Source organism: Manis pentadactyla, chromosome 8, assembly GCF_030020395.1.
Source record: "Manis pentadactyla isolate mManPen7 chromosome 8, mManPen7.hap1, whole genome shotgun sequence".
NCBI classification, from domain to species: domain Eukaryota; kingdom Metazoa; phylum Chordata; class Mammalia; order Pholidota; family Manidae; genus Manis; species Manis pentadactyla.
In genome coordinates, this window is record NC_080026.1 from 27284545 (window position 1) to 27309632 (window position 25088).

Here is a 25088-nt window from a genome sequence, read left to right on the forward strand (position 1 = left end):
ATTTATAATAATGTAAGAGTCTAAGACTGAAATTAAACCCAAATGAGAAAATCTGAATAAGAAAATTCATATTTAGCTATATAACAGAATGTTTTTACAAAGTCAGTGAAATGTGGTAGAGACTACATTTCCAAATGTATGACTAACAATTGTCATCCTCTGAATTTCCAAATTTATAACTAACAATTGTCATCTTCTCTTATGCCACATTATGCTCCCACCTCTGAATAGCCAGGCGACAAGATGACTTTAAGATTACGACCTGAAATATCTTCAGGGCCAAGCAGGTAGTGTTCATTGATGAAGACACCACAACTCCAACCAATGGTTTTCAAATTCAAAATTTTAAAACAACATCCCAGCCAAACAAAAAACATGGGTGGGCCAAACTGGGTCAGCAGCTTATTTGTAACCCTTGCTTTAGACTCTTTAGCTTCACTGTAGAACACAGATGGTATATATGAAGAAATATTGTCCTCAAACAGGGTCTTGAAGCATAGGTAAAAGGAAGCTCTCAGAAATCTAGGTACATGTATCAACAAAGGTCTTCTAAGACTGGTTTCAGCTAAGCAGTCCAGCCAGAGATGGGGGACTCAGAATTAGAAAGTCAGTACAAGTGGGTGAAAAGCTCAGATTCACAGCCACTTCTGGTGTGAATGCATGTCTCAATGGTGGCAGCATGCAAAATTGTTCTCTTTAATGCATCCAGAATCTAATCCAGGTTTTGCTGTCCATTCTTTTTAGTAAGACTGCTGTCCAGTTATGCACACATGAGAGAAATAAAGACTTGTGAGGTCTCATTAGAGCTTATTTTGTATATAATCAAGTAATCCAAGAGATCTAAGAATCACCTTGCTTTAGGAAGAACTAAAGCTTTAAACTGGTTAACTGATTAGTTCATATTGATACTTGGATGTTGCTGCATTTTGGCCCTAGTTTGTTTATGCAGCTTGGAAAAATTACTTTTCAAAAACAATTTTTTTACCTTTTTTTATTCCTGAGTGGAGAAAGCCTCAAAACATCTCATCCAAACAACTGAGCCTATGTTCTCTGCTCTGTGCTTCGTGGTTGGTATTACTGCCTTGTTCTGGTGCTGGTCCATATTAGTATCATGGCCTGCAGTTGGGTTTTAAGGGCTGTGATAGCATGCTCCCCTTAAGTAGACAAGAATAACACTAATGATAGGGACTGCTTCAGGCAGGTTTATAAAATAGATCACCTCTTCCACAGCCAACCCTGAAAAATTCCACAAATGATGATTACTTGGAGGACAATGTTCAACCAGACCCTAAGAGCAAATATCACAACAGATTTTTTTAAAACTCAAGAACTTGGTAACAACTTTGAATGCTCTATAGAAGCCTAAAGTGGGTCTGTGTTCAAATTTGTGTTTGAAAGCATCAATGGTCATAGATGTTTACTTGACTTTAATGAATTTTTGACTGACTTTCAACGGAGCAAAATGATCATTTTTATGAATAAAATTTAGAATTTTTATTTCGAGTCCAATTTAAGGTTTCTCATAAATTCATTAGAACTAAGGAAGGAGAAGTAAGACTGGGTGATGAATAACGACATTATAAATCTAACCAGATAAGAAGACTTGCACCTTGACTTACAACCAAAGAAATATTTTAATAACCTGTATATCCCAAAGGAGATAAGACATAGGAAACAGGTCAAAGTGTGCAAAAAAGAGTTTAAAGGAGGTTAAAATCAGGGGGGAGGTCCACAGATTCAGAAAAAATAAAATCTCATTTGAGATTTATAACCCACCGAAATGCACCTCCAAAAAGAGATAGATATTGAAGATCTCTTATTTCACAGTCCAGTTTTAAATGCTGTGTACAATATTTGTAACAAAATGTAAGCATACGATGCTAATACTAGTGTAGGAGGTGCTTGTAGTGACAATGATGATGTCTAGGAGTGAAACTGGGCCGTCCCAGGACAAGAATTCTACCTCACTTGATTTAACCTCCAAGAGCACAGAAAATCTTTTTGTTTTGTATCTCCAGTGTTCAGAGCAGTCTCTGACATATAGCAGGTGCCAATAAAGATCTGCTGAATGAATGAAATAATGCATGCATGAATGAATGGCTGAAAGTAGGTGACCTGATCGCCCATTTCCACTTTGAGGACTCTTAAAGGGACACAAACAGAAGTGGGCTGGGATCATGATGCCTCAGTGAGCAGGAAAATTATTACTGCAGGGAACTCATAACACACTGTTAGAGTGGTGCTGCCTAGGGTTTTTGTTACATAAGATAGAAAATACACAATATAAAAAACAACGTTATACAGTGTTCCTTTAAATATAGGGTCTTATTATCCAATATGTGTTTTAGATGAGACTTGCAAACCTGTCAATTAATAGTTAACATATTTATAATTATTAACATCAATCTGTATAAAAGAAAAAGCTAATTCAGTACTTTAAAGACAAGAAAGAAAATGTCTTTCTCTTTTTCTTTTTCACTTTCTTAAACTATGATATTAAAAACATGGAAATTAAGGATAGCACATCCAGGAATGTAAACTTTCCTGTCTATGTGATCATGTGTTATTGGCATTAGCACTGTCAATAATTCATGGTAAAAGAGGAAGTTGCCACGAAAGGCTACCCATTGTCAGGCTATGATCAATAGGCAAGGCCACAGTGGGGGATCAGCCGGATTCACTTCTCATGGATTTTAAAAACTGTAGTAGTTCCACTCAGTTTGCCTACCCTGAGCTAAGTGTATTCGTTCATCATCCTTTCACTGCTGATGATAGGCTATGCCTTGAATACATTTCATTTAAGTACAGAATATCAGTTCTTGTTATTTAATTTCTATGATCTGGCAGTGGACCTCTAGGATTTGGCCCCATATTTTGATGTTTACATTTGAGCAAACAAAACTGTCACTTTGTTTTCCTGTCTTCCTATACTGGGTCACTTTGTGCTACATGATATGATCTAAGGCAATTCAGTGCAAGGAGACACATGTCCCTTCTCATTGGAAATACGGAGACTGCAGCTTCCTTTTACCCTGTGGGAAAGAAAGCAGGTCAGGTGTCTAAAAGTAGTGAAGGAAAGTTATTGTCATCATTATTCCTCTTCCTCCATAGAAATCATACAGGATCATGTGGCAAGAATAGCACTGGTTTCTTCAAGGAGGGGAAAAAAAGAAACAGTATCTTGGTTGTTTTTGTTATGATATTGTGGAAGGACACTCACATTTCTGTGAGTGAAGGGACCACCATTTCTGAACACTTTCAAACACATTTTTAATCTAATATAATCTTGGAATACCAGGAAAAAAATGTTCATTTACTGAAATCACCTCCTAAGGGATAACTAAAAGTGAATTATTCTTATCTACTTCATTTCTTTGTTTGATTTAGGAAGTAAAATCACCTGATTTATTTCCTTTTGGTTTGCAGAGTCAGACCTCTAAGTCATGTTGATATTGAAATACTTGAATTTGATTTTGTTTCATTTTATGTTCTTTTTTATTTCACCCAAAAATGTTGGCATATAAAATGACTGGGACACAAATGGTCAGCCAGTGTAATACTTGCTGTCAAAGGCATTTACACATGGAAAATTCTCCCTACCATGGATACTATAGCAACCACTAGAAGCACCAGGCAATGGGGAGGATGGAAGGTAGCAATAATAATAATAATGAGGAGGAAGAAGAAGAGGAGAAAGAACAAAGTAACTGAATTTCCTCTGGGTTTTCTCACTTTCCCTCAAAGATTCTATTGTCATTTTTTGAGTATATGATTTCTCTTTCATGTTAACACATCTTTAAACCTGTTTGACATATGACAACCATCATCCTGCTGCAACTCAACTCCCAAATCTCTTGCCCAATAGACTTATTGCCCATTCAGTGAAAGTGAATGGGAATCATAAAAAAATCCATCACCTCAAAGGAGAAGCATACAAGATCGCATGTATAGAAGATGGCATCATTTCTGGGAGAGTGAGCTACATCACTGTACATTTGCTAATTACTTGCAACATGCATTGATGTAAAAAATAATTCCTTTTCCTTATGTGGTATTGTTTGGAGTTGGTTCAGCTTATCAGTTTTTAATATGCTCTTTGAAAACTGACATGTACTTTACCCACATCTCTTTAGCAGCACAGGGATTCAAAGGCTGGATAAAATACTTTCATGCTTCCCAACACAAACTTGAGAGGGTAATTAAACAGATGGCAACAATAAACTGAATCTGAACACATCAGGGACTACAGTCCCTTATCAGAAGCCTTACACACTGAAGGGAGTGGGGTGGGGGGAAGTCAACTCTGGGGAAGTGTTTTAGCAGCCAACACCTTTATGTCTGCCTTGACCTCAGAGCAGAAGCTAATCAACCATTTATGGATGGGTTTCCTACCAGCTGGGAGAGGGCATGCAAGAGGTCTTCTGTACTCTGAGAAGCAGGAATGCAAAGTAGATAGTAGGACTCTAAAGGAATTCAACTGTTCCTCAGGCTTGTCTTCAAGGATGTCAGTTGTAGCCACACTGATTTTATAAGTATAAATCCACCACATCCTCACCCCTCTTACACACAGACACACACACACACACACACACACACACACACACACACACACATGCATCAAATCCTTCTAAGTTGGAAGATGGAGGCTTGAAGCACAAAGCTATTTTCTTCCACTTGAGGCCCAAAACTAGGTTTTATAGATTTCTGTAATGACACAGGTATTCTAAATGTTTTCAGCCTCATTTCTGAGCAACAGAATGATCTTGTATTTATTCCATCCCCAAAACATATTGGAATTCTACTTACTCCTCAAATCTTATCATTGTCTGTTTGTCTTGAGTTAAATCTACAGAAGAGGAGTATTGAAGAGATCTGGGTATTTCAACTTACAAATACAGGTATGTTGTTATATTTTCTAGAACATAAAAATAAGCTAATGTATAAAGATCATATACATCTCTCTTTATATAGATACACATATATATCTATATATTGTATATGTTATATGAGTGTAATAGATGTACTATATAAAATATAAAAGAATCCACTGAATGCAAGAAAGAATCTTGTTAATGTGGAGGTTTTTGCAGTGTCCATATGCAGTCTATCACACATGCAAAGATGCTACTTTGCCATTACATAAGGCATTTACAACCTAGGGGATAATCAAGTCAGTATTTGTTCTTCTGTTTCTCAACCTGCTTCAGTTCTCTGCTTTAGCTGGCAAGTTTCTTGAGTGCCATTTATGAAAAACGTTCAGCATCGGTACACGAGGATTTAGCGTAACTAGGTGCTAGCAAGCAAAACACAGTGTTCAATATACTGTGTTTTAGGTTAATCAAAGTTAAAATAATGATCTATTAAAGGACATTTCTGAGAACTCAGCAAATACTAAAGTGGGGAAATGCACAAGGTATAGACAAATGTAAATCAAATGATAAACATCATTGTCCAGCTTGCATTTTACCTCTTTGTGGGTGCACATCACCAAAACACTATCTGATTTTAATTTGGAGTTTTGAAAGTTATAAATATAAAAAGACAGTTATCATCTTTTGATACAACCATGCCTAAATGACACATACAACCTTAGGAATTTGCCATAAAATGCCTGTAATGTTGACTGTGGTTCCAAAGTTATTTTAAGGGTGAAGAGTATTATATGAATTAAATAAGAGATGTTGCAAATAATTGAGAGGAAAAGCATAGTTGCTGCCACACAGAGTATTAGGTAACTTTTTAAAATTAGAATGTACACTTTTAGATTACTGATTATGAACATCAGGGGACCTGAGATTTTGATTCATCAGTAATTCTTCTTTATGTCTACACTAAGATACAAAAATGAGACCTCTGGCTCTAACTCAGTATTTCAGAACAGGCTGGCGCAGAATCTCTTTTACCTGTAATCTCTAATACTGCTCTGCCCCCTTGTGCTGCTAAAGTGAACTCAACAAAGGCACCGTATGCCTTAATCTTTGTACATGAACTACAGAAAAACCCCACTGTCACTTCTCACTTTTCTGGTAAGTTCAAGGTCAGTGTCTAGCTATTTTCAGCTCATCTCCTCTTGATCCATGCAGAGAAATGACAAGGTAACGTGATTCGGGGTCAGCTGTATTACAGGAACCGTTACATAAATGGAGAAAGTGAAAATCAATCCTAGCTGACAGTGACTTCGGGATAATCAGTGCTCACTGGATGCGTCTGTCAGCTTGCCTGCATCAAACACCATGTGACTTCTGTCAGACCTTTTTAATAAAACTATCTTCTCACTTTCAACAACCTAAATAAATATTTCACTTGAGCTGAATTTTTTAGATGATGTTAGCCTTCCAGATCTGAACTATGCTGATAATTCTTTGAATATCTTTATGGGTAATATCCATTATCCCATGGTTTCTTACTGGCCTGAGATTGAAGAGACAGCTGTAAAACATGCCCTTCTTTTTGCGTGATCTATGAGAGCTCTCCTCTGGACTGTTGCATCTTCTGCATTAAACTCAACACCTTTCCCCAAATCATCCTGTCTCTTCCTTCTTGGTAATGGCACCCCCTGATCAACCCATTTCTTGTTGGGAGATGAGGTTTCTTTCTCCTTTTTAAATGTTCATTGTCATTTTTCTTTTTATCTCTGTATTTGGTACCAGGACATTTTTCCCTAATACAGAATTGGAAAGGCAATATTTAACAAGATGTTTCATGTTAGTGGCATTCCCACTGACAGCACCTGACATGTCAGCTTAGGGAAGGACCGATTTTATCCCACCCACCTTGTGCTCCCTTGAAACTGTGAGGCACCACGGTACTCCACTGAAGTACAATTTACCATAATATTAGTTGTCAGTAAATTCAAAGACGGAACTCCTAAAGCTATAAAATGGATTATAAGCAATTTAAAAAAGAATTAACAAACTAGAGTAAGAGTATACTGTCAACAAACAAATGCTCCATCATAGGACTGTAATTTGGAATTTTAATTACCCCTCTGCTTCTGTAACAAAACAATGTCTGAACTGGCAGCGATTTGAATCTCTCACAGGTCATTGAGCATTCTAGTTAATTACTCTATGAATAGCCTGTTTTTCTCCCCTCTGGAAACACGTTTCTAATGGCAGTCAAGGTCTGACAAATGTGTCATCTACATAATTAGCTAGGAAGCAACACAAAACATTAAACATGCTTTGTGCCGACAACTATCAAAACATTTCATTTGTTGTCAATTATTCATTACTTTGTAGGTTCTGAAGGGGTTGTTATTATGGAAATAAGTCCAGATGCTAACAAGGTTAGAGTTTTGGATTCAAATTAGTAATCAGAGGACTAACTTTCAAAAAAATGTATCTCATGTACATTCAGCGCCATGTTCAATCAGTAGGAGATTATAAACAAATTTAGCCATGCTCAAGTTAAAATGGAAAGGACACAGCCACGTATGTGAATTCTCAGGAGCCCCGGCTCATTCTTTGAAGTGCAGACTCTACCCTGTCGGAAACTTTCTGAGCTTTTGGCTGGTCCAATTTGTGCTCAGTAAACAGAGTTAAAAGATTTTCACTGCATGAGACGGCATGGGACGGCAAGGTCAAGGGACTAAATCTCTGGAGGGTTTTGACTCTTCTCCTTCCAGCCACCCCCCCCCGGACATATTATGTAGCTAATAAACTTTTTTGTTTGCTCTACAGCAGACTAGTTACCTTAGGTAACCCTTGAATTTCATGACTTCTTGGGTTTGCTATTTCTGAAATCTTGTTTCTTTTACTAATGTATTAACATCATTTATAAAGCCAAGTATTCTCTTTAAAGCAGCACTCCTAATGTATATAGAGGATATAAAAAGATTTCTCAACAAAATTGACCTCTCAGTGGCAAAGAAAATTGCAGTGGAAGACACTTTATTGCTTTGTCATATCTGAGGCTTGGATCTATGGAGAGTCTCACTCCACTGTTCTACAGCTTTTCCTTACAAACCAAAATGCCTTACAAATGTCATCCACAATAGTCCAATAAAGATTAGGAACAAAACACTGTCCTTACATTGATGAGATAAGAAAGATTTAACTGCAAAATGCAGTGTATAAGAATGGTTCATAAGGTTTGTTCTCAAATGAGAAAAATATAATTCAAATTATGTTTGTGTGTGTCTAGAATTTAATTGAGATGATCATTTTATCTTTTACATAATGTTTGATCAGATGTCGGTACTACAGAGCTAGATAAAAAGAAAAGAAAAAAAATTCTATCAGGAGAAATCAAGAAGACCTGTTATCTACAGGGTGTGCAAAATACGTCAGGAAATAATTCTACTCTGAGTAGCGAGAATGCCCAGTTAATAAAAAAAAATCAGCCACTCGCTAGGAGAAAATAATTGTCTGTATCTATGTTTTTCAAAGCAAAAAGGCAGCCACATCTTACACTAAATAGGACACATTAAAATAAGCTTTAATAATCTTTATGCAGAAGGAAACTAATCCATTTTCAGATCATATGATCCGCAGCAATAAAAGGAAATCATCAAACTAAAAACAATTTTAGAAATGGCTGCAGACTCATTTAATTAACATGCAACAGATCATATATTTATGAGGAAGTCAAAATATTTAGGAAGCCTATAATCCTGTAAGCCTTAATGTGGTATAAAAACAACAAATAAATGCAGAGTGTTACTGTTATACATGCCTGCCTGATCAATGGTTTTCACATATTGATCTATAAATGGAGTTGACAGTCTGTGTTGGCTGCGCATTTTCCAAGCAGCGCTATTTTTGCACAAAACCAATACGGGCAATTACCTTTGTTTGAGATGCCAAGTCTTATCAATTCAATGTGATTTAGTGTCATTTTAATTAAATATCAGGATCCACTTCAGGACAATTTATACAAACAAAGCCTCAAACCTAACTATAAGCTTGATTTGAAGTAAACATGGACAAGTTCTACAGTCTCATAATATTTCTCAAAAGCTCTGCTAAACAGAAGGCTTATATTTTTAGTAGCAATTTTTATGTCTGCCTTTTTGGCTAGCCACAACTTTGGCAAGTATCCTATAATCACAGAAGTAAGAAACAAAGAAAATTGTTTCCTCTTCTTTCTTGTAATATATTAAAAGGGAAAATGAACGAGCATAGTCTGTTACCGGAAGCAAAGAGGAGTCTCATGTGTTAACATTTAGGAATGGCTCAAACTAAGTCTTTATCTGAACAGCAATAAAAAGACATTTCCCTGTCCATGATGGCCCTGAATGAAGTATTGCACTTCTGCCGGAGTTTACAAGATGGAAATGGTGAATATTCATACACGTTGCTGCTTACGACACCAGCATTAAATGCTGAAACCGCTCTTGCCTGCAAATCCTATGTCTGCAGTTTTCCTGATTTGGCTATTTAAACTCTTCATTAATATCTATTCTAAACTGTCTAGTAGGCTGGAGCACCCCTCTTATAAATAACATCAAAGCCACATTAAACCTTTTGCATTAGCTATTTGCTGGATTGCACATTAGCCCTTTCAGCCCTTAAAGAGGCACACTTCACTTGCCCCCATTTACTCTCACTGAGCCACCTGCTTTTGTATTTAGCACATTAGGGTAAATAAGCAGCCCACCTTTAAGAGGTCTCACTCTGGTGCTTGTTCAGGATAAGACAACAAATCACTGAGACCAAAGAGCATTCCTTCCCCAACAAGCAGAGGTCTCCAAATCTTTCTTACACACAGGAGATTTTCTTGTTAACCATATCATCCCATGTCCAAATTCCCCTCTTCTCCAACATTTCCCAGGTAACAAAGGGGCCTCTTTAAATTTTGAAAAGGCACCAATCTTAACCACATAAAAATAAATATTTGGTATTTAAAGAATATGATGCACACCACCAATAAAATACTAATGGAGTATCGATACCTGTTTTACTGAAATGCTTCCCTGTAGCAATTAAGTAATCAGAACTTTTAATTTAGAAAATAAATTCACCTGTGCTTGCATAGCTTAGATTTGAATAAATGTTATATTGGCATTTCAAACTATTCCTTTATTTAAGATACTCTACTAATGTATATAGGAGAATTTTATGCTGTGTCCTGAGTTCATAGTCAAAGTAAACATGTTTTTAATTGAACAAAATTAAAATGGAGAATTTATGAATAATGACAGAATTATATAATTGATTTGACCCTAAAGTCTTTTATTTTTGTAATAAGTTAAAACATTATGAATATATTAAATTCTTGTGTTATATACTCCAATAAATCCATATTAGATTTACAATGCCAGTGAACAAATAGTACATATACACATATCTAATCTGTATGTCATGTATATCCAATAGTATACATAACACATATATAGTCTTGAAGTACTCTCAATTTTTTTCTGTCCAGATTAAGTGTGTGTGTTTGTGTGTGTGTGTGTGTAACAAACTATGTGACATGTGACCTGTGCACACATTTTTAGGATACATCCCCTCCTACTTCTAAGTTTAAAATCTCCCCCTTGACCTCATCCCAACCTCCAACTTCTAAAAACTCAAGTTCTTAGTTTGGACTGAGCAGATATCTTTAACAGGCTTGTTTGAATAAATATGCCAAAATACTTTACATTCTGTCAGTATCTAGTCAGAAAATTGTGCATGGCAAAAAGAGATGAAAAGAACTGAGACAGAAAGAAAATTAGTGCCATGGCAAGCTTTCAATACAGTATCTCAGAGCCAAGTCTTCTCGGGGAAATGACATATCCTCACCAAAATACCCCTTTTATATAATTATGCACTGAGTGCACAGAACCAAAAGTAACTTTTATTTTTGTTCCTTATCGAGGAATACATATTGCCCAAGCTAAGAATGAGGAAACAAAAGCTGGGATAATTACAGCTAATTTAACTTTGGAAAACTCTTCTCTCCAGTCCAGCATATAACCCCCCAAACTAAAGTTATGTAACAAGGTAATATCAACAATGAGAAACTGCATGATAAAATCCTGCCCAAAAGTGAAAAATGCTAATTTTGTCTCATTTAGCAGCTGGATACAGAAATGCTCATTAGTTTTAAGAGGGTTAATCCTTTTAACTTTTGCATATTGATATGCCAATTATGCCTAATTGTACAAGAGGCATCAGTCAAGGTAATAGTGCATAAACACATGAAAGTTATTAAGTACATCCCAACATGTAATAAAGTAGGTGTTAATTGGTAGCTGAGTTCTGCGGGCTATTGAGGTGGATAATTCATTGAGAGATGGATCACTTGTAATTTCTCTCCATAATTCCTTTTGCAGTCTCATGCTGTGATGTTTTCATGCTTGTCAAAAACAACTGCGGCATAGTGCCTTTTGTTAAACACAGCCAATAAAATATGTTAGGCATCATTAAATATACTTAACTTTTAAACTTTTTCAAAGGTACAGTTCTTACTGATAATACATTATAGAGATTCCAATAATTTACTCTAACCACTGTCTCAAGTTCATAGTTGAGGAGCATTTTAGCTGGTTTAAAAAGCAAAGTCAGTCTAGAAGTGTTGTGCCTCCCAGCAGACAATAATTTCAACTGAGAAAGTAAATAAAGACAAATGCATCTCTCGGTACCTTATCTATGGAGTTATTTCTCACTCCCAAAATATAATCACTGGCTTCCTCATGCTAAATTTGTCTATAACACCTGAAGAAAGAATGCTTACTATCATATATATCACAAGCTAGTGAGATTGTTATGGGTTAATTTTGCACTTGAAATTCCAGTAAAGAACAACAAATATATATAATCTGTATCATGCTACTCAGCAAGTTTATCTCATTTAATAACTCAGCTGAATATTTCATAGGCCCCTCTGATATTAACAGACCACTCAATTAATAGTTCACATGTTTCTGCAGAGTGACTGGGACTCACAGCCTGTCCCCAGCTAACCTATTTCTCGCTCTTGATCTCACTGTGAGAAACAAAATAGATCTGGGGTCCAAAAAGAGTGGCTAACATTGCATAAATAATTTTGTAACATCCTATGGCCTCAGCTGCAAGTTACCACCATTATGGAAGAAAATTAACCAGAGGAGACTCATCGTAATCAGTATGTTTAGTGGCTCAGGATGCGTGCAGGGGCAGGGACACAACTGGCAGTAGAGTTCATCTCTAACTATTTTATTTCAAATCTTCCTAATGACACATTATCGAGACAAAATGGCTTCCTCTCCCAACCTTAAATCGCCACACCATTTCAATCATCTGAGCTCATTCCAAATCAAATTGTAATTTCCAACATTATACGTTGTTGGGAGATTTTAAGGAAGAGGTTTTCACATGTTTCTAAAGATTTTTTTTTTTTCTCAGTTCGTTCTTAGCTAATTTTAGCCTCTGGCTTTTCAAAGTGATGTACTAAAACACCACATGCTAGCATAACCTCATTATTTTTATAACACTGAAGCATGATAGTGGCGGCCCTTAAAATGAGTCAAAGGTGCTCTTCAGTCTAGCTCCAAATCCACTTTATCACTCTGGATTAGGCCCAGCTCTTCTCCCCCAACTGGGGATATTATTATGACTATAAGTAGGCAAGATAAAATGCATTACAAAAACCAGTTTTCTCGTGCACATTAGGAAAACAAATAAAACAAGGCTAATTAGCTTTCTTATGTACAAAATTGTGTATCAGGGAACTTAGGGTGCTTGGGGCATTTGACTTACAGGTTCAGTGACCTTCCCAATGTCGGTAAGGATCATGGATTGACTTTGGCTCAGCCTGTCGTGGTGGCTGTTGGCATTTTTGATTCTCATTTGCACAGCTCTGGTGCCTTGGCGGGTGGAATTCAGTGTTTCCGCAGAGGTATCAGAATTCGTAGATTTCTGCATAGTACAGGGTTATCCTGAAAAAATGTAAAAGCATCATATTATTCTAAATATATATTTCTCTATGAACAGCTTTGGGTGGAGTGCACACCCCTATTAATCATTAATGTACAATGAAGTAAATCATCTCCACCTCTCTGAGTGGTGAAAATAGGGTAGATACTTTGTAGATGCTTTTATCAACTGGGGCCTCAATGTGTGGACAGTACGATACATGCGGGGGACTTCAAAGTTCAAGGCAGCACAGCCATATCATGTACCTCCCCTAATTCCACCGAGGAACTCCTAATAGCAACATGATACAGTCTTCCTTATACAGAAACAATGTTGCCAACTAAGCATCTCAGGGCATGTGCTCTGTTCATTCACAGCCCGCAGACCTTTCACCTGCCCATCCCACCCACCTCCATCCACTACCACCAACAGCCCTTATTGGTGAATAAAAACTTATATGAATAAGGTCAAATTCAAGTGAACAAAACTGGCATTGAGCAAACTAGCTGGGGCCACCGACTATCCAAGTGTTGGCTCAGGGCTCAAGTCCTAGCCCACACCCCTACTCACAACACCCACGGGGGGGAGTTAAAATTCCTTTGCCCACAGCCATCTGCCAACTGAACAAGATTCAGTAGGTTAGGTGTGGACATCATGTTTATGAAGAATATGAAAAAACAGAAAAATCAACACTGTTCATATTTATTTTAATGGAAAGAGTATGTTTTAGCAGGAAGATTCAGTGTGGGCATCCTGTACAGAGGGCAGTGAGGAAACAATAATTTGGAAAAAGAAAATGAAGGAGAGTTAAACCATGGCAGCATCAATGTGTGGACTTTAGTTGCTTCCCCAAATTCATCCTTTTCAACAGCCCCTCCCCATACATTCCTCAAGTGAGCACATCACCTCTTTTAAAGTAGAACACTCCCAATGCAAACACAGTTTCTGAGCTCTTAGAAGCAGAACGCCTTCTAGCCTGATTGTTGTCCCATGTCTCACTTATATAGATATTCCATAAATAGTACGGGTACCTATGTACAACATTAGAAAAAGAATGTCACCAGTAATAGAAGCAGATATAATCCCAAAGAAGGACTGTATTTTAAGGCACTAACTATATTGTTACCCCTGTTATGGGGCAGACAATGGGGCTAGAATCATAATGGTCAAATTAAGTAGACACAAAAATTATTGGGAGAAAAATGAAAGTATTTCAATAGGATGGAAAGTGTACATAATTGATGCCAGGAAGACAACTGAGTGACAACTTATTAAAAACAACTTAGATGTTAATATTTATTGAGTATTTACCATTAGTACCAGGCAATGTACTCCATGATTGAATCCTTTCAAGACTCCTATGAGATAGACATTAAACTCTATTTTTATAGAGGAGAAAAATGAGGGTGAGAGAAACTAATAATATCACCAAGGACACTGGGCAGAAAGAAGTGGAAGAACATGTATTTTATTTCCCAAACAGACCCACTTGTCCATCAAAAGGTGCACAGATAAACAAATTCTAGTTTATCTACACAATGAAATATTGTACATCAATAAAAAGGAATAGACTACTGATGCACACAAACACATGGATAAATTCCAAATTCATTTTGCCGAGTGAAAGAGGCCAGGCAAAAAAAGAAAAAAGAAAAAGAAGTACCTCTGGTTTCATTTGTATAATATTCTAGAAAATGCAAAGTAATATATAGTGACCCAAAGCTGATCAGTAATTGCCTAGAGACAGGGTGGAGAGGAAAATGGATTACACTAGATACAAGGAAACTTTTCAGGTTGATGAATATGCTTGTTACCTTGATTGTGGTGATGGTTTAATGGTAGTATACATATACTTAAAATGATCAAACTGTGCACTTTAAATACTTGCGCTTTACTGTACTTCAGTTATGCCTCACAAAGTTGTTTTATAGAAAAACCTAAAGAATTCCTTACCAGATTTATTTTGCTTACATTTTCACTTTTATGTTCTTTTTTAGTGAAGTATTATAAAAAATTTATCTAATTGAGAATAAAATAGGTCTTTGAGTGAGATCTGAAATACAATTGAATGAAAGATTAAATTCTTATCCCCACTATTTCATAGAAATGTAATGACAGCTACTTTGATAAGAAGGATTTTAAAATAAATCGAGTCTGTCTACTAATGGACACATAAAGTATCGTACTTCCATATCTAAGTAGAATAAGATATAGAGCAGTATATATAAACTAGTTTATGAAAAGTAAATGCAGTCACTTGCAGATGATATAAAAAGCTCTTCTCCATACTCTCCAGTACAGGATAAGAAGTTTTTGGTTTTTATTCTGTGTATTATTTACTATTGAGGCAATTAGTTTTCCATAGCCAATGAGAAATAATTGCAAAATAAAGCAAGTCTGTGAATCTTTAACATTTATGATGAGGCTACTACCAAAAGCATGCATTTTCTCAGGGTATATTTTAGTGAAAGAAGTAATGGTAAATAAAGGAAGGCAAATCTAAGAATTGTCACTGTAAATGGCGGCCCTGGACTCATGGTAATTAGATTGGTTGCACAAAAAGAATGCATGATGACTTTGAGTGGCAGCCCTGTCTCTAATGGTCAACTTTGTGACCTTGTATAAGTCAATGGACCTCTGTTTCCTCATTGGACAGAATTGATAGTCAGCACGCAGGAGCAGCCAAGAAGATTGCTGCGATCTGCAGGGTCCTTTACACTTCTGATACTGATGTGTAGAAGGCTGGGCTCTAAAGAAGTATTACTGCAGATTTACAGAGCTCTGTAAGTTTAGGCAGATAAGCAGCAATATAAATGCTTTGATATGGATTGGTGGGCAGGGGATTTGGGTGGGGGTTGGAGGATCCTATGATTAAACATACAAATCATTTCTAGAAAAATCTGGGCTCTTCTCTGAGTATATTCAAGGCCTGATCTTCCATATTGTCCATTATTCAAAATCTAAGGATGGTGTTTTTGCAAAATTAGTGAGGGAAATCACTCAGACTGAAGCCACTCTCTTCTGACCAAGAGCATGAAGCCACGGAATTTACATAGTCCTGCTACATGCCATTTATAGGACATGTTTCTTCCTCAGGGTCTGCACAAATCTCAGTGTCAAATCAACATTTGCATGATGCGTTACTGTCAAAAAAGCTGGATTACTTAAAAGGCCACTTACCTGCTTTTCCCACCTGTTTTCTGGGGGACAGTTCACAGAAAAAAATTTCAAGACCTTTCTTCTTCAGATCTTTCTGTAAGCCTGATCTCTCCCCCTACTTCCGTGTTATTGTTATTCTGTTTCCTCTGTCTCTTTTCTCTAGCCTTACTTCCTTTCCGACATGACCCCTTCTTCACCTTATGTTGATACCCCACTGCACTATATTTTTTCTGTTTTAATTTGGCTTCCCTTGCATTTTGTTCTACTATAGCATTCACTTAACAGAATTTCATAATTTTCTTATATTTGCAAACATTTCTGATTCTGTAGAGCTCTACTTTTCTCTGAGAATACAGAAAATGACACAAAACCTCTTCTTAAAGATATCTACTGGCAGAAAATGAATTAGCCATTCAATATTTATTGAGATTCTCCTAAGTGGCAGGCACCATTTTAGAGGCTGGAGATACTCTTTTTTTTTATTTTTTGTTTTGTTTTTGACCCAATACCTTGTGGTTAAGGGAGGGTAACAGAGAAACAAATAAATAATCAAATGAGAATAGAGTTGTGCCCAGGTGGGAAAAGGAGCGATGGAATCAAAATCAGGTATAACTGGGAAGTGCAAAGAGAGAAAGTTTGCAAAAGAAAACGAGCTGATGTTAGAGTCAAGTCAGGGCAGGATGGGCATTTCAGGCAAAGGGCTCAGTAACAGAAAGATATGCAAATAACTGTGAGATTATTAGGTAGATATTGAAATGGGTAATCAAGGAAAAATACAGTACCAAGGAAGTTCAAGGAAAAGAGAAATGATGGATTTCATGAAGAAAACAGTCTTTCACAGAGCTGAATGATTGACTGACAGCCCCGTCCATTCCAACCAGTGCAGTATGAGGCCTGTATCCCAGACATTCTGAGGGAGAGAAAGGGAAAAGAGGGCTTTCCTTGGCATAATACACAAATCTCTAGAATGGATGAACTGAGTACAAAACAGAGGGAAGCAAGACTTCTCCACCCCCATAGGACCGAGGGATCTGCAGGAGGAAGGAGTGGGGACCAAGGGGAAGGAAATCTGATGGACTGAAATGACAGCTATAACCAGTGGCTGTGGAAGTTGTAACTGCTGTACTTGTGGGTTCTGAGATGATTAATCTCATTCACCCTGTTAGGAACTTCTCACACCAAATGGATAAAGCTGTATTAGGCCATATTTTGCAGCGATATTTGCATTCCACTCATAGTGATTTCTCTTTACTCTCCATCGACTTCCTATTTTCTCCTTGTCTATATCCTAATATTCTTTTTTCCCCTCTACCAGACACCTGATGATACTTTACACATTTCGGCTGCCAAAGCTCCTCACTGCATCATTTACTTAGACACCATCTCACCTACAGGCTCAAAATTTCTGACATCCCATCATCCATTCTTCCTGATCTTCATCCTTTAATCATCCATCTTTTCAGTGAAGCACTTAGATGTATACGGGAAGGGGATGATTAAATTAATTAACGTAATGTCATAAATGATTAGTCAGACAGACTTCCCCTGAATTCTCAGGAAAGCACTTACCTAAATCTCAAACTGGAATGGGAGAAATATCTTGCTGTAGGAGAGATGTGATGAGTCTATTCTGCATATAACCTTAAGGAAATTTAGGGAGAGGCAGCATTTGTGACTAGTGGTAGGTTAGCATTGCATTCTGGTAAATAGGTGCCTCCTGAAGTTGGACGGTGTGATGGCCCTGCCATGGCGGTCCTATTTTTGAGTCTTCATGAAAGGAGGATTCTAGGGAAACAATTTCATTATAAAGGCTGCCAATCTCAAGTAAAATGAAACCCTCACACCCCAAGATCCATCACAACTTGGCTCCCAGTGTCAGAGAGTGAATATGCTTCCAGGAACGTATGTATCGATTTCAGGATGTGCTCAGAAAGGCAATGAAGAGCTCCAGTTGGTGAGTCTTTGTGTGTTACTATTCCAGTAATATTCACAGGGGTTTGAAACTGTTCTGTTTTTCCATCCATGTTTCTTGCTTCACTGACCCTCAACTTTCTAGATGTGGTGGAGGAGATTATAAAGTTGGTAATAATGGGCAATGCTTATTTCTATGCAAAGTATAACATTGAGCATTTTGTTAACTGTAAGTTACATTAACTTTAATTTTCATGTGATCTGCATACTTATTCAGTATTCCTCTTGTTCTTCCTATAACATATCATCTATTCACCATCATCATTATTATTGGTAAATTTTATTAGAGAAAACATTGATGCCTTACACATTTGTATTCTTACAGGAAGGCACACAGAGCCTTTGTGAATGACTAATGATAGTATTGAGAATTAGTTCATTTTGCATGTGTCTAAAATATCCATTGATTTTATAAAAATATCCAAATAAATATCCCTGAGTTAGAAATTGAAATGTAAATCACTTAAGACTGGCTTCGCAATTTCTCTGGACTTCCTGATTTTATATGTACCAAGAGAAGAGCAAGAATAGCTTGTGATATTGCACAGTTCCACTTTCAATACTGTTTTAAAAACAGGAAACAGTGATGAGAATGCACTTCATAAGAGCCACACAAACTTTGGCCCTGCTCATCAGACTTGGTGCAACGGCATTCTGGGCTTGTTTCTTACACTCACACTACAAATACCCAAAAAGGAATGACTGTGATATTTCATCTAGTCATAAATTTCATAGCTGCTCTGTCAATTATTTTTTGCACTCTGTTAATTACATTAAAGCTTAGCAGCTTGTCCTTTTGAGTTAGAAAGTGTATTTTTGACATCTCTTTCCCATCAACAGCATTAAAAATAAAAGTATATTCAGAATTATAGAGCTGGGAGAAACTGATAGGCATTATGATATCATCTCCATGCTGCAGAGCGGAGAAAATTGAAGTTCAGGGATACCAAGCATCTTCTGCAAGGTGCTAGAGTCTGTTCAAACCAGTCCCAGGGCAGAACCAAGCCTGCATTCCCAAACATCTCAAGTCAAGTGGAAACTGCATATAAAAAAATAAGGTAACAAGAATTCCAAAGGAGATCTGACAGAGATCAAACGATCATAGTGTAGGAATATTAGGTATACATCATGTTACTCTTTTGATTTAATCATTTATAAATGTTTCTGTGCCTTCTAAAAAAAGCAATAGAGACTTAATAAATGTTTGTTAAATATATAAATGGAAAACTAATATGGAAACCAGTCAATGCCAGTGTACATAACTTAGTAAAGCATTACCAATAGCAAAATATCTTTGACCAAGTTCTTTCTTATTAAAAAAATACATGTGTAACTCACTCTGGCCAGTGTTTCTAAGGACCAGTGAACTTACAGATAGTTCATAAAATAGAGGCAGACAAAAAGCAATGTTTTTCACACCTTCTGAGGCCAAAATTAAAGTACACTTGGAGAATCATGTGAGTTCCTAAAATATGAAGAATGCCATATATCCATTTCACAATAATCCTTTTGTTTCCTTCTTATAAAAAAAAATGACCACACTTAGACCACCTTAGACTTTAGCAGGGTTATTTGTTCTGACAATAGAGAAAGTCTCCCTTGAGTTTCAAGTTCCTTCAGGTACATGATATTCTTTCTCCCAATAGGACTCTCTTGTTCGGCATAGGTTGCCACTGAAGATTTTGTGAAGAGAAAGGTCTCAGAGGCAAGCACTGGGTGTGCCCCAGGGAATTCCCACTCCATGGGTGTTAGCCTGGGCTTTCACTGTGTGGCGAGTGAGCTGTCTGGCCACCCGGACCATCAAGAGCTATCGTCCCCTCTTCCTAAACACACAGGAACCTTCTGTGGCAATATGACTCCTTCCTTTCCCGGAATGTGTGGGAAGAGTTGTTTTTCCAGGTCTGCTAAGAGCCTAAGGAAACTTCACAGACAAATATTATTTCACTGAGAAATTCATTTCTATCCCCTGGAAAGATCTTATGTTGATCTGTGGTGGAGTGCAGACTGTTTGTTCCCCTGTGGACATGACTTGTGGCCATGGTAGCTCCACTAATGTGTGGCACAATGTTCGTGCTGTACTGCCCTGACAGGTCAGTAATTAACTTGCATCGCAATTGTTTGTCGTCTCCACCACAGCAGCCATTTACCAAAATAACATTTTAATTTCAGTTTCCTTCCAGTTCACTTTCCTTTTCTTTTTTCCCTGTGGCTTCTACATCTCTATTAAGTCTAATTTCCCCAGACCACTTCCATAAGCGGCGAGAATGCAATAAAACTGAGTCTCAAAAATGTCAAATATAATGAGAAAGGAAGATCACAGTAAAGGAATTTGACCATAGCCACCCCACTGGGTAACATTGTCTTTGACTGGGCAGGTGTTACATATAGGAAATGCGATAATAAGGCTTTGCATTTATTTAGCTTAATCAGGGCGACATGCTGCATTTACTGATGAAGTCTGGCAAGTCAGCTGCATGGATAAATTGTAATACAGTTACTGTCATTGCACGGAGGCATCCTAAATGGTGGGTATGACAAGTAAAATACATTTTTTAAGTAAATATGTCCTGGACAAAACTGTGTCATAGGCAACCTTGATTTTTTTTTTTTTCCCGTTATTGGTATCCCTTTGCCATCTTTCATTCCCTAGGCCCTCAGCTTTTGTCTCCATCATATTGGGAGCAAAACAACTGATTTTACATTTTCAAATACTAATTAAGGTTTTTGCTAGGTCTCACCATTTCTACAAAATTATTAAGAACCTGGGGTAGGGTTAGACACAAGCATGCTTGCCTACCTCGGAGTCTGATAAGAACAGAATGGAGTATGGGTCTGAGGGCAATTTCAAGGTGAAGGTGACATGTGGACTTGATGTAAATAAGATCCAAAAGGCAGAGAAGGGATATCAAGAGCAATACTGGTTGGGATCACAAGATTAAAGGGAAGAAGGAGTGAACACCCACCACACATGAAGAATGCGGATGGTGAGGTGGGAAAGCTAGGGAGAGAGTTGATTAGGGCTGGAATAGGAGAATCCTGCAGCTCCTACCAAAGAATTTGGATTTTTGTTGTATAGATCTGGGAAACTTTGATGACTTTATTAAAAGCATGATACCTCCCAAAGACATGGAGTGAAGAGACCCAGAAGAATGGAATATCCAGTTACTGAGGCTGCATAGTGAACAGAGGCTTCTTAGTTAAGAGTTAACTTCAAATCAGAATAAACATCACAGCATCTGTATGCAAACACCAATCTTATAATAAGAGCACCCGGTGATCTTGGGGAAAAAAAAATACTCCAGAACTTTAAAAATCTCACTTTGAGCTTCCAGATGCATGTTTAATGCTTATGGTCACCAAGCGAATGAAAAGAATTGCAAAGACTCGACAGGAATGACAAAATGAAGCATTTAAGAATGAGAAGTCCAAGGGTACAATTACACCTTACTAAAGACATAGAAGAAAAATTAAGTTAAGATTAGTGGAACTGCTTCTGGATTTCCCTCTGGTGACCAGGTAGGTAGTAAAAAATTGAAAAGCAAATAGGAACAAAACGTCTTTGCCACTGTAGTTATGTTTAAGCATCATAAGAAATGTTATGAAATGGCAATCTCCTTACATACACAAAACCAACCACATGAGGCATAAGAAATGCAATCGTTTTTCTGTTTCTTCTGTCAGTTTTGAGCTAATCTAGCAAGAAATGCTGAGCCATTTTCTGCCTCTTGCATACAAGAATCAATTAAAGGAAAACAGGGTGACTATTTCAGGCCACTGGATGATGAAATGTCATTTAAGGAGAAAACATCGGCTGAAGAACAAGTTCCTCAGCAGCCACAGTGTTAGGAAATACTAGCAAAACAAGCAGAGTCTCGACACTCTGAGACAGGATTGATTCTCTGATCTTTGTTGGAAGAATCCCAAATGCAAAAAGTACATTTCAACCTACAATTACTTGTTTCCTGGGACACCATGTTCTAAAGTATATAGAATACTATCTATAGCATAGTGGTTGTTTCTTAAAGGATATGACTCAGCTGCAAAGCCATTTTATCAAGCAGATTAAATCTAATCATTAACTGATGATGGCAGTCCACCAGGCTCCAACTAACTCTATCTTGGCCTGCCCAGGTTAAAATATGGCGAAGCTGCATATTGGATGATTGTGATTGGTGTTCAACAGGAATTAACAGGAATCAGTAACTGACAGTAGTCAAATATGGCTGACATTTGTTTTATTTAGCAATCTTGTTATGGTGTCTGATTAGTCTTTCCCTAATGCTCATGTCTTCAAACTGAATTAATTGGATTAGATTTCAGTGCCAAAGGGACATGGCTGAGAATGGAACAGTAATGCCACAGTCTAGCATTGCGACAATGACAACACCATTAATATAAAATATTTTACAGTGTCTCCTGGAATGCATTTAAAAACCGTTTTTTCTCAGGCTCACTTATGTATGTGTGAAATACATTATAATGGTTTGTATTTGTGTATAAGTTCAATGAACTGTCATACACTGAACACACTTGTGTAACCACACTAACACAAAGCAACTCAACATTATCAGCACTCCTGACACTCCCGGAAATTTTCTTCCTAGTAACGATCCACCTCACCACACCGAAGATAATCATGATCCTTTTTTTAAGTTTTCTGAACTTCATGTAAGTGGAAACTTAGAGTATATACTTTTTTTTTCTGGGCTTATTTCACTGAAACTTTTCTTTGTGTGGCTGAGTGCTATGCAGTATTTTGTTGTGAAATGACAGTGCAAAATATTTGTTTGTTCTTCTATTAGGTTGTGTGTCCTTTTCCACTTAGTTGTTTTTCTATTCTAAATACAAGTCATTTTTTAATATGTATATGTTGCAATAATGATCTTTTCTCACTTGAGGGTTGCATTTTACTCTTCTCATAGAACGTTTTCACTAGAAGTTCTTAATTTTAATATTGTCCAATTTATCATTTCTTTCTTTCTATTATGAAGAGTGGGGTTTGTTTGGTACTCTTAAGAAATCCTTGCTTAATTCAAGGCCACAAAGACTATTCTTACATTCTCCTCCAAAAAGATATATTCCAACTTTTGTTTTTAGGTCTGTGATTTTCCTGGGAATAATTTCTGTGTTTGGTGTGAGATAGGGATAATTTTCTTTCTATATAGATAATTCATATATATATATATATAATTCATTTATATTATATATACATAATATATATTACATATATGTATATAAATATATAATTAGAAGGACCTGTCATCTCTCATGATTTATTGAGGTGATAAAGACCAGGACCTGATTCTCCATCTAAAGTGAAGAGATGCTTCAGAGCTCTCCTATCTGCAAACACTGGCAAGAGATGCAGTTGTGTTTGGTAATTATATAAATCTCTGGTCAGACTTGGTAAACATTGGCAACTGGGGATCCCGACTGAATAGAAAGATTTATCCAACAGGTGGAAGAAATAAGCACTGGTAATATAAGAGGGGCAATACTCAGAAGTTCAGATTTGTAGATTGTTATCAACTAGGATGTTTGTAACTACGTGTCAGAGTTCTGATTACTGGGTTTTTGTTCAAAGGGAATTTAGATCTTGTAGGTATAAATCACCCACAAAGAAGACTGGAGTAGAGAGGTAGGACTTCAAATCTAGCAAGGCAAATAAAGCAATGAATAACCAGGTTACCAGCAGAGGAAGTCGTGATAAGAGACAAACAAATGCCTAATGAGGAAGGCGTGACTTGCTGAAGTCCTGGGTCCAGGATCCTCCTGTAAATAAATACACTTTTTATTTCTCCTGTGAGTTAGGGTCTGAAATAACTTCAGTTGAAAATGAACAAATGGTTCTAGTAGTGAGAAGGAAAAAATCTATAGAGCAGTGATTCTCAAGAGTCAGTATGAGATTCATAAACATGTAGACTTCACTGCACCTCCCAAAGACATTTCCATTTAGCAAGGCTGAGGATGGACCTAAGAAACTCATGTGGGGCCATCACCCCCTGGCAATTCAGATGCACACTCAACTTTGATGAGAAACAAGTGTTCAGAATTATCTAAAGATTTTTTAAAATTTTACATGTGTATTGTTCTAAAACTGTTACTAATTACTATAGTATCTTTTCATTTTTAAAGCCCATTGCTACTAGTTTCGTATTTGCTAATATTTTTGCTCTAATTAAGTTTTCTGGGAATACATTTCACCTTCAAATATGCCACTGTTAGGGGGCAGTGGTATGGATCATAGCTGGGAGTAGTGAGAGAAGTGAGTAGGTAGCTAAACAGATAGGTACATAAATCATATATAGATGTACCAGTATATGAATATTCTATTTGAGATTGATTCAAATAGGATGTTTAGCACTCAAGAATACACATCCAGTCCTAACTATTGCTGCAAAATGATTTATTTTACATTAAAGAAAACCCAAAAGGGTCATACACAAGCAATCTGTATCTATTGTATAACTTTCAGTGTATTTCTAAATGTTTATATCCTGAAATATGTAAGTGTGAGTAAAACAACATCAGTTTAAAAACTTGGAAAACAGTTTTCTTGCTTGTTAAACATCAAAGGATATTTGATGTGAGAACAAAACAAATTCCACGAAATTTTCTCGTTCCACTCAAATTTAATCTGAAATTTGGGGGCAATGAGTCTTCCTTTCATGAAGCCAAAAATATCAAAATAGCCAAAAATATCTACCAGTCCATATTGTTTAAACTGAACATTTTTGTTCAGTTTTAATCCTTGTCATTAAAGATCCTTCAATATGTTGCATGTATTGTATATCTTAAAATGTACCTTTTCTTTCTGTGCCAAGTAAAGGCTCTTATTGTCTTAATCTCCTGAAGAGCCTTGACACTATTATTAGGAACCTCAATCCAGGAGTGGTTTGCGGGCTAGATCCCCTATTTAAACAAGTTGTGTTTTACTTCTCCTTCCCCAAAGTAGAGTTCAGCGGCCTCTCCCTGGGGTGGGGAGGTAGAGCTGACCGTTAGGTGTTTTATCTAACAAGATTCCACTTAATCAGGTGTTACTGTAATTTAAAGTAGTGTGGCCAAATTTCCATCTCAATTTAGGCTTCTCACAAAACAAAACATAGGATTTTAGCCTTGGGCATATTGAAGTCA

At 36.9% G+C, this 25088-nt stretch overlaps 1 protein-coding gene across 3 annotated transcripts in view; it reads right to left on the reverse strand.

Annotated features, from left to right (window-relative positions):
* ARHGAP15 (Rho GTPase activating protein 15) overlaps positions 1-25088 on the reverse strand; it is a 602975-nt gene that overhangs the window by 564924 nt on the left and 12963 nt on the right. For 2 of the 3 annotated variants that reach the window (XM_036912735.2, XM_036912738.2), the window contains exon 2: positions 12669-12847. In XM_036912735.2, coding sequence (XP_036768630.2) covers positions 12669-12833 — 165 coding nt within the window. In that variant the 5' untranslated portion in view covers positions 12834-12847. Of the gene's footprint in view, positions 1-12668; positions 12848-23643; positions 23727-25088 lie in introns of all 3 variants that reach the window. The other variant, XM_036912736.2, reaches the window with a different exon arrangement.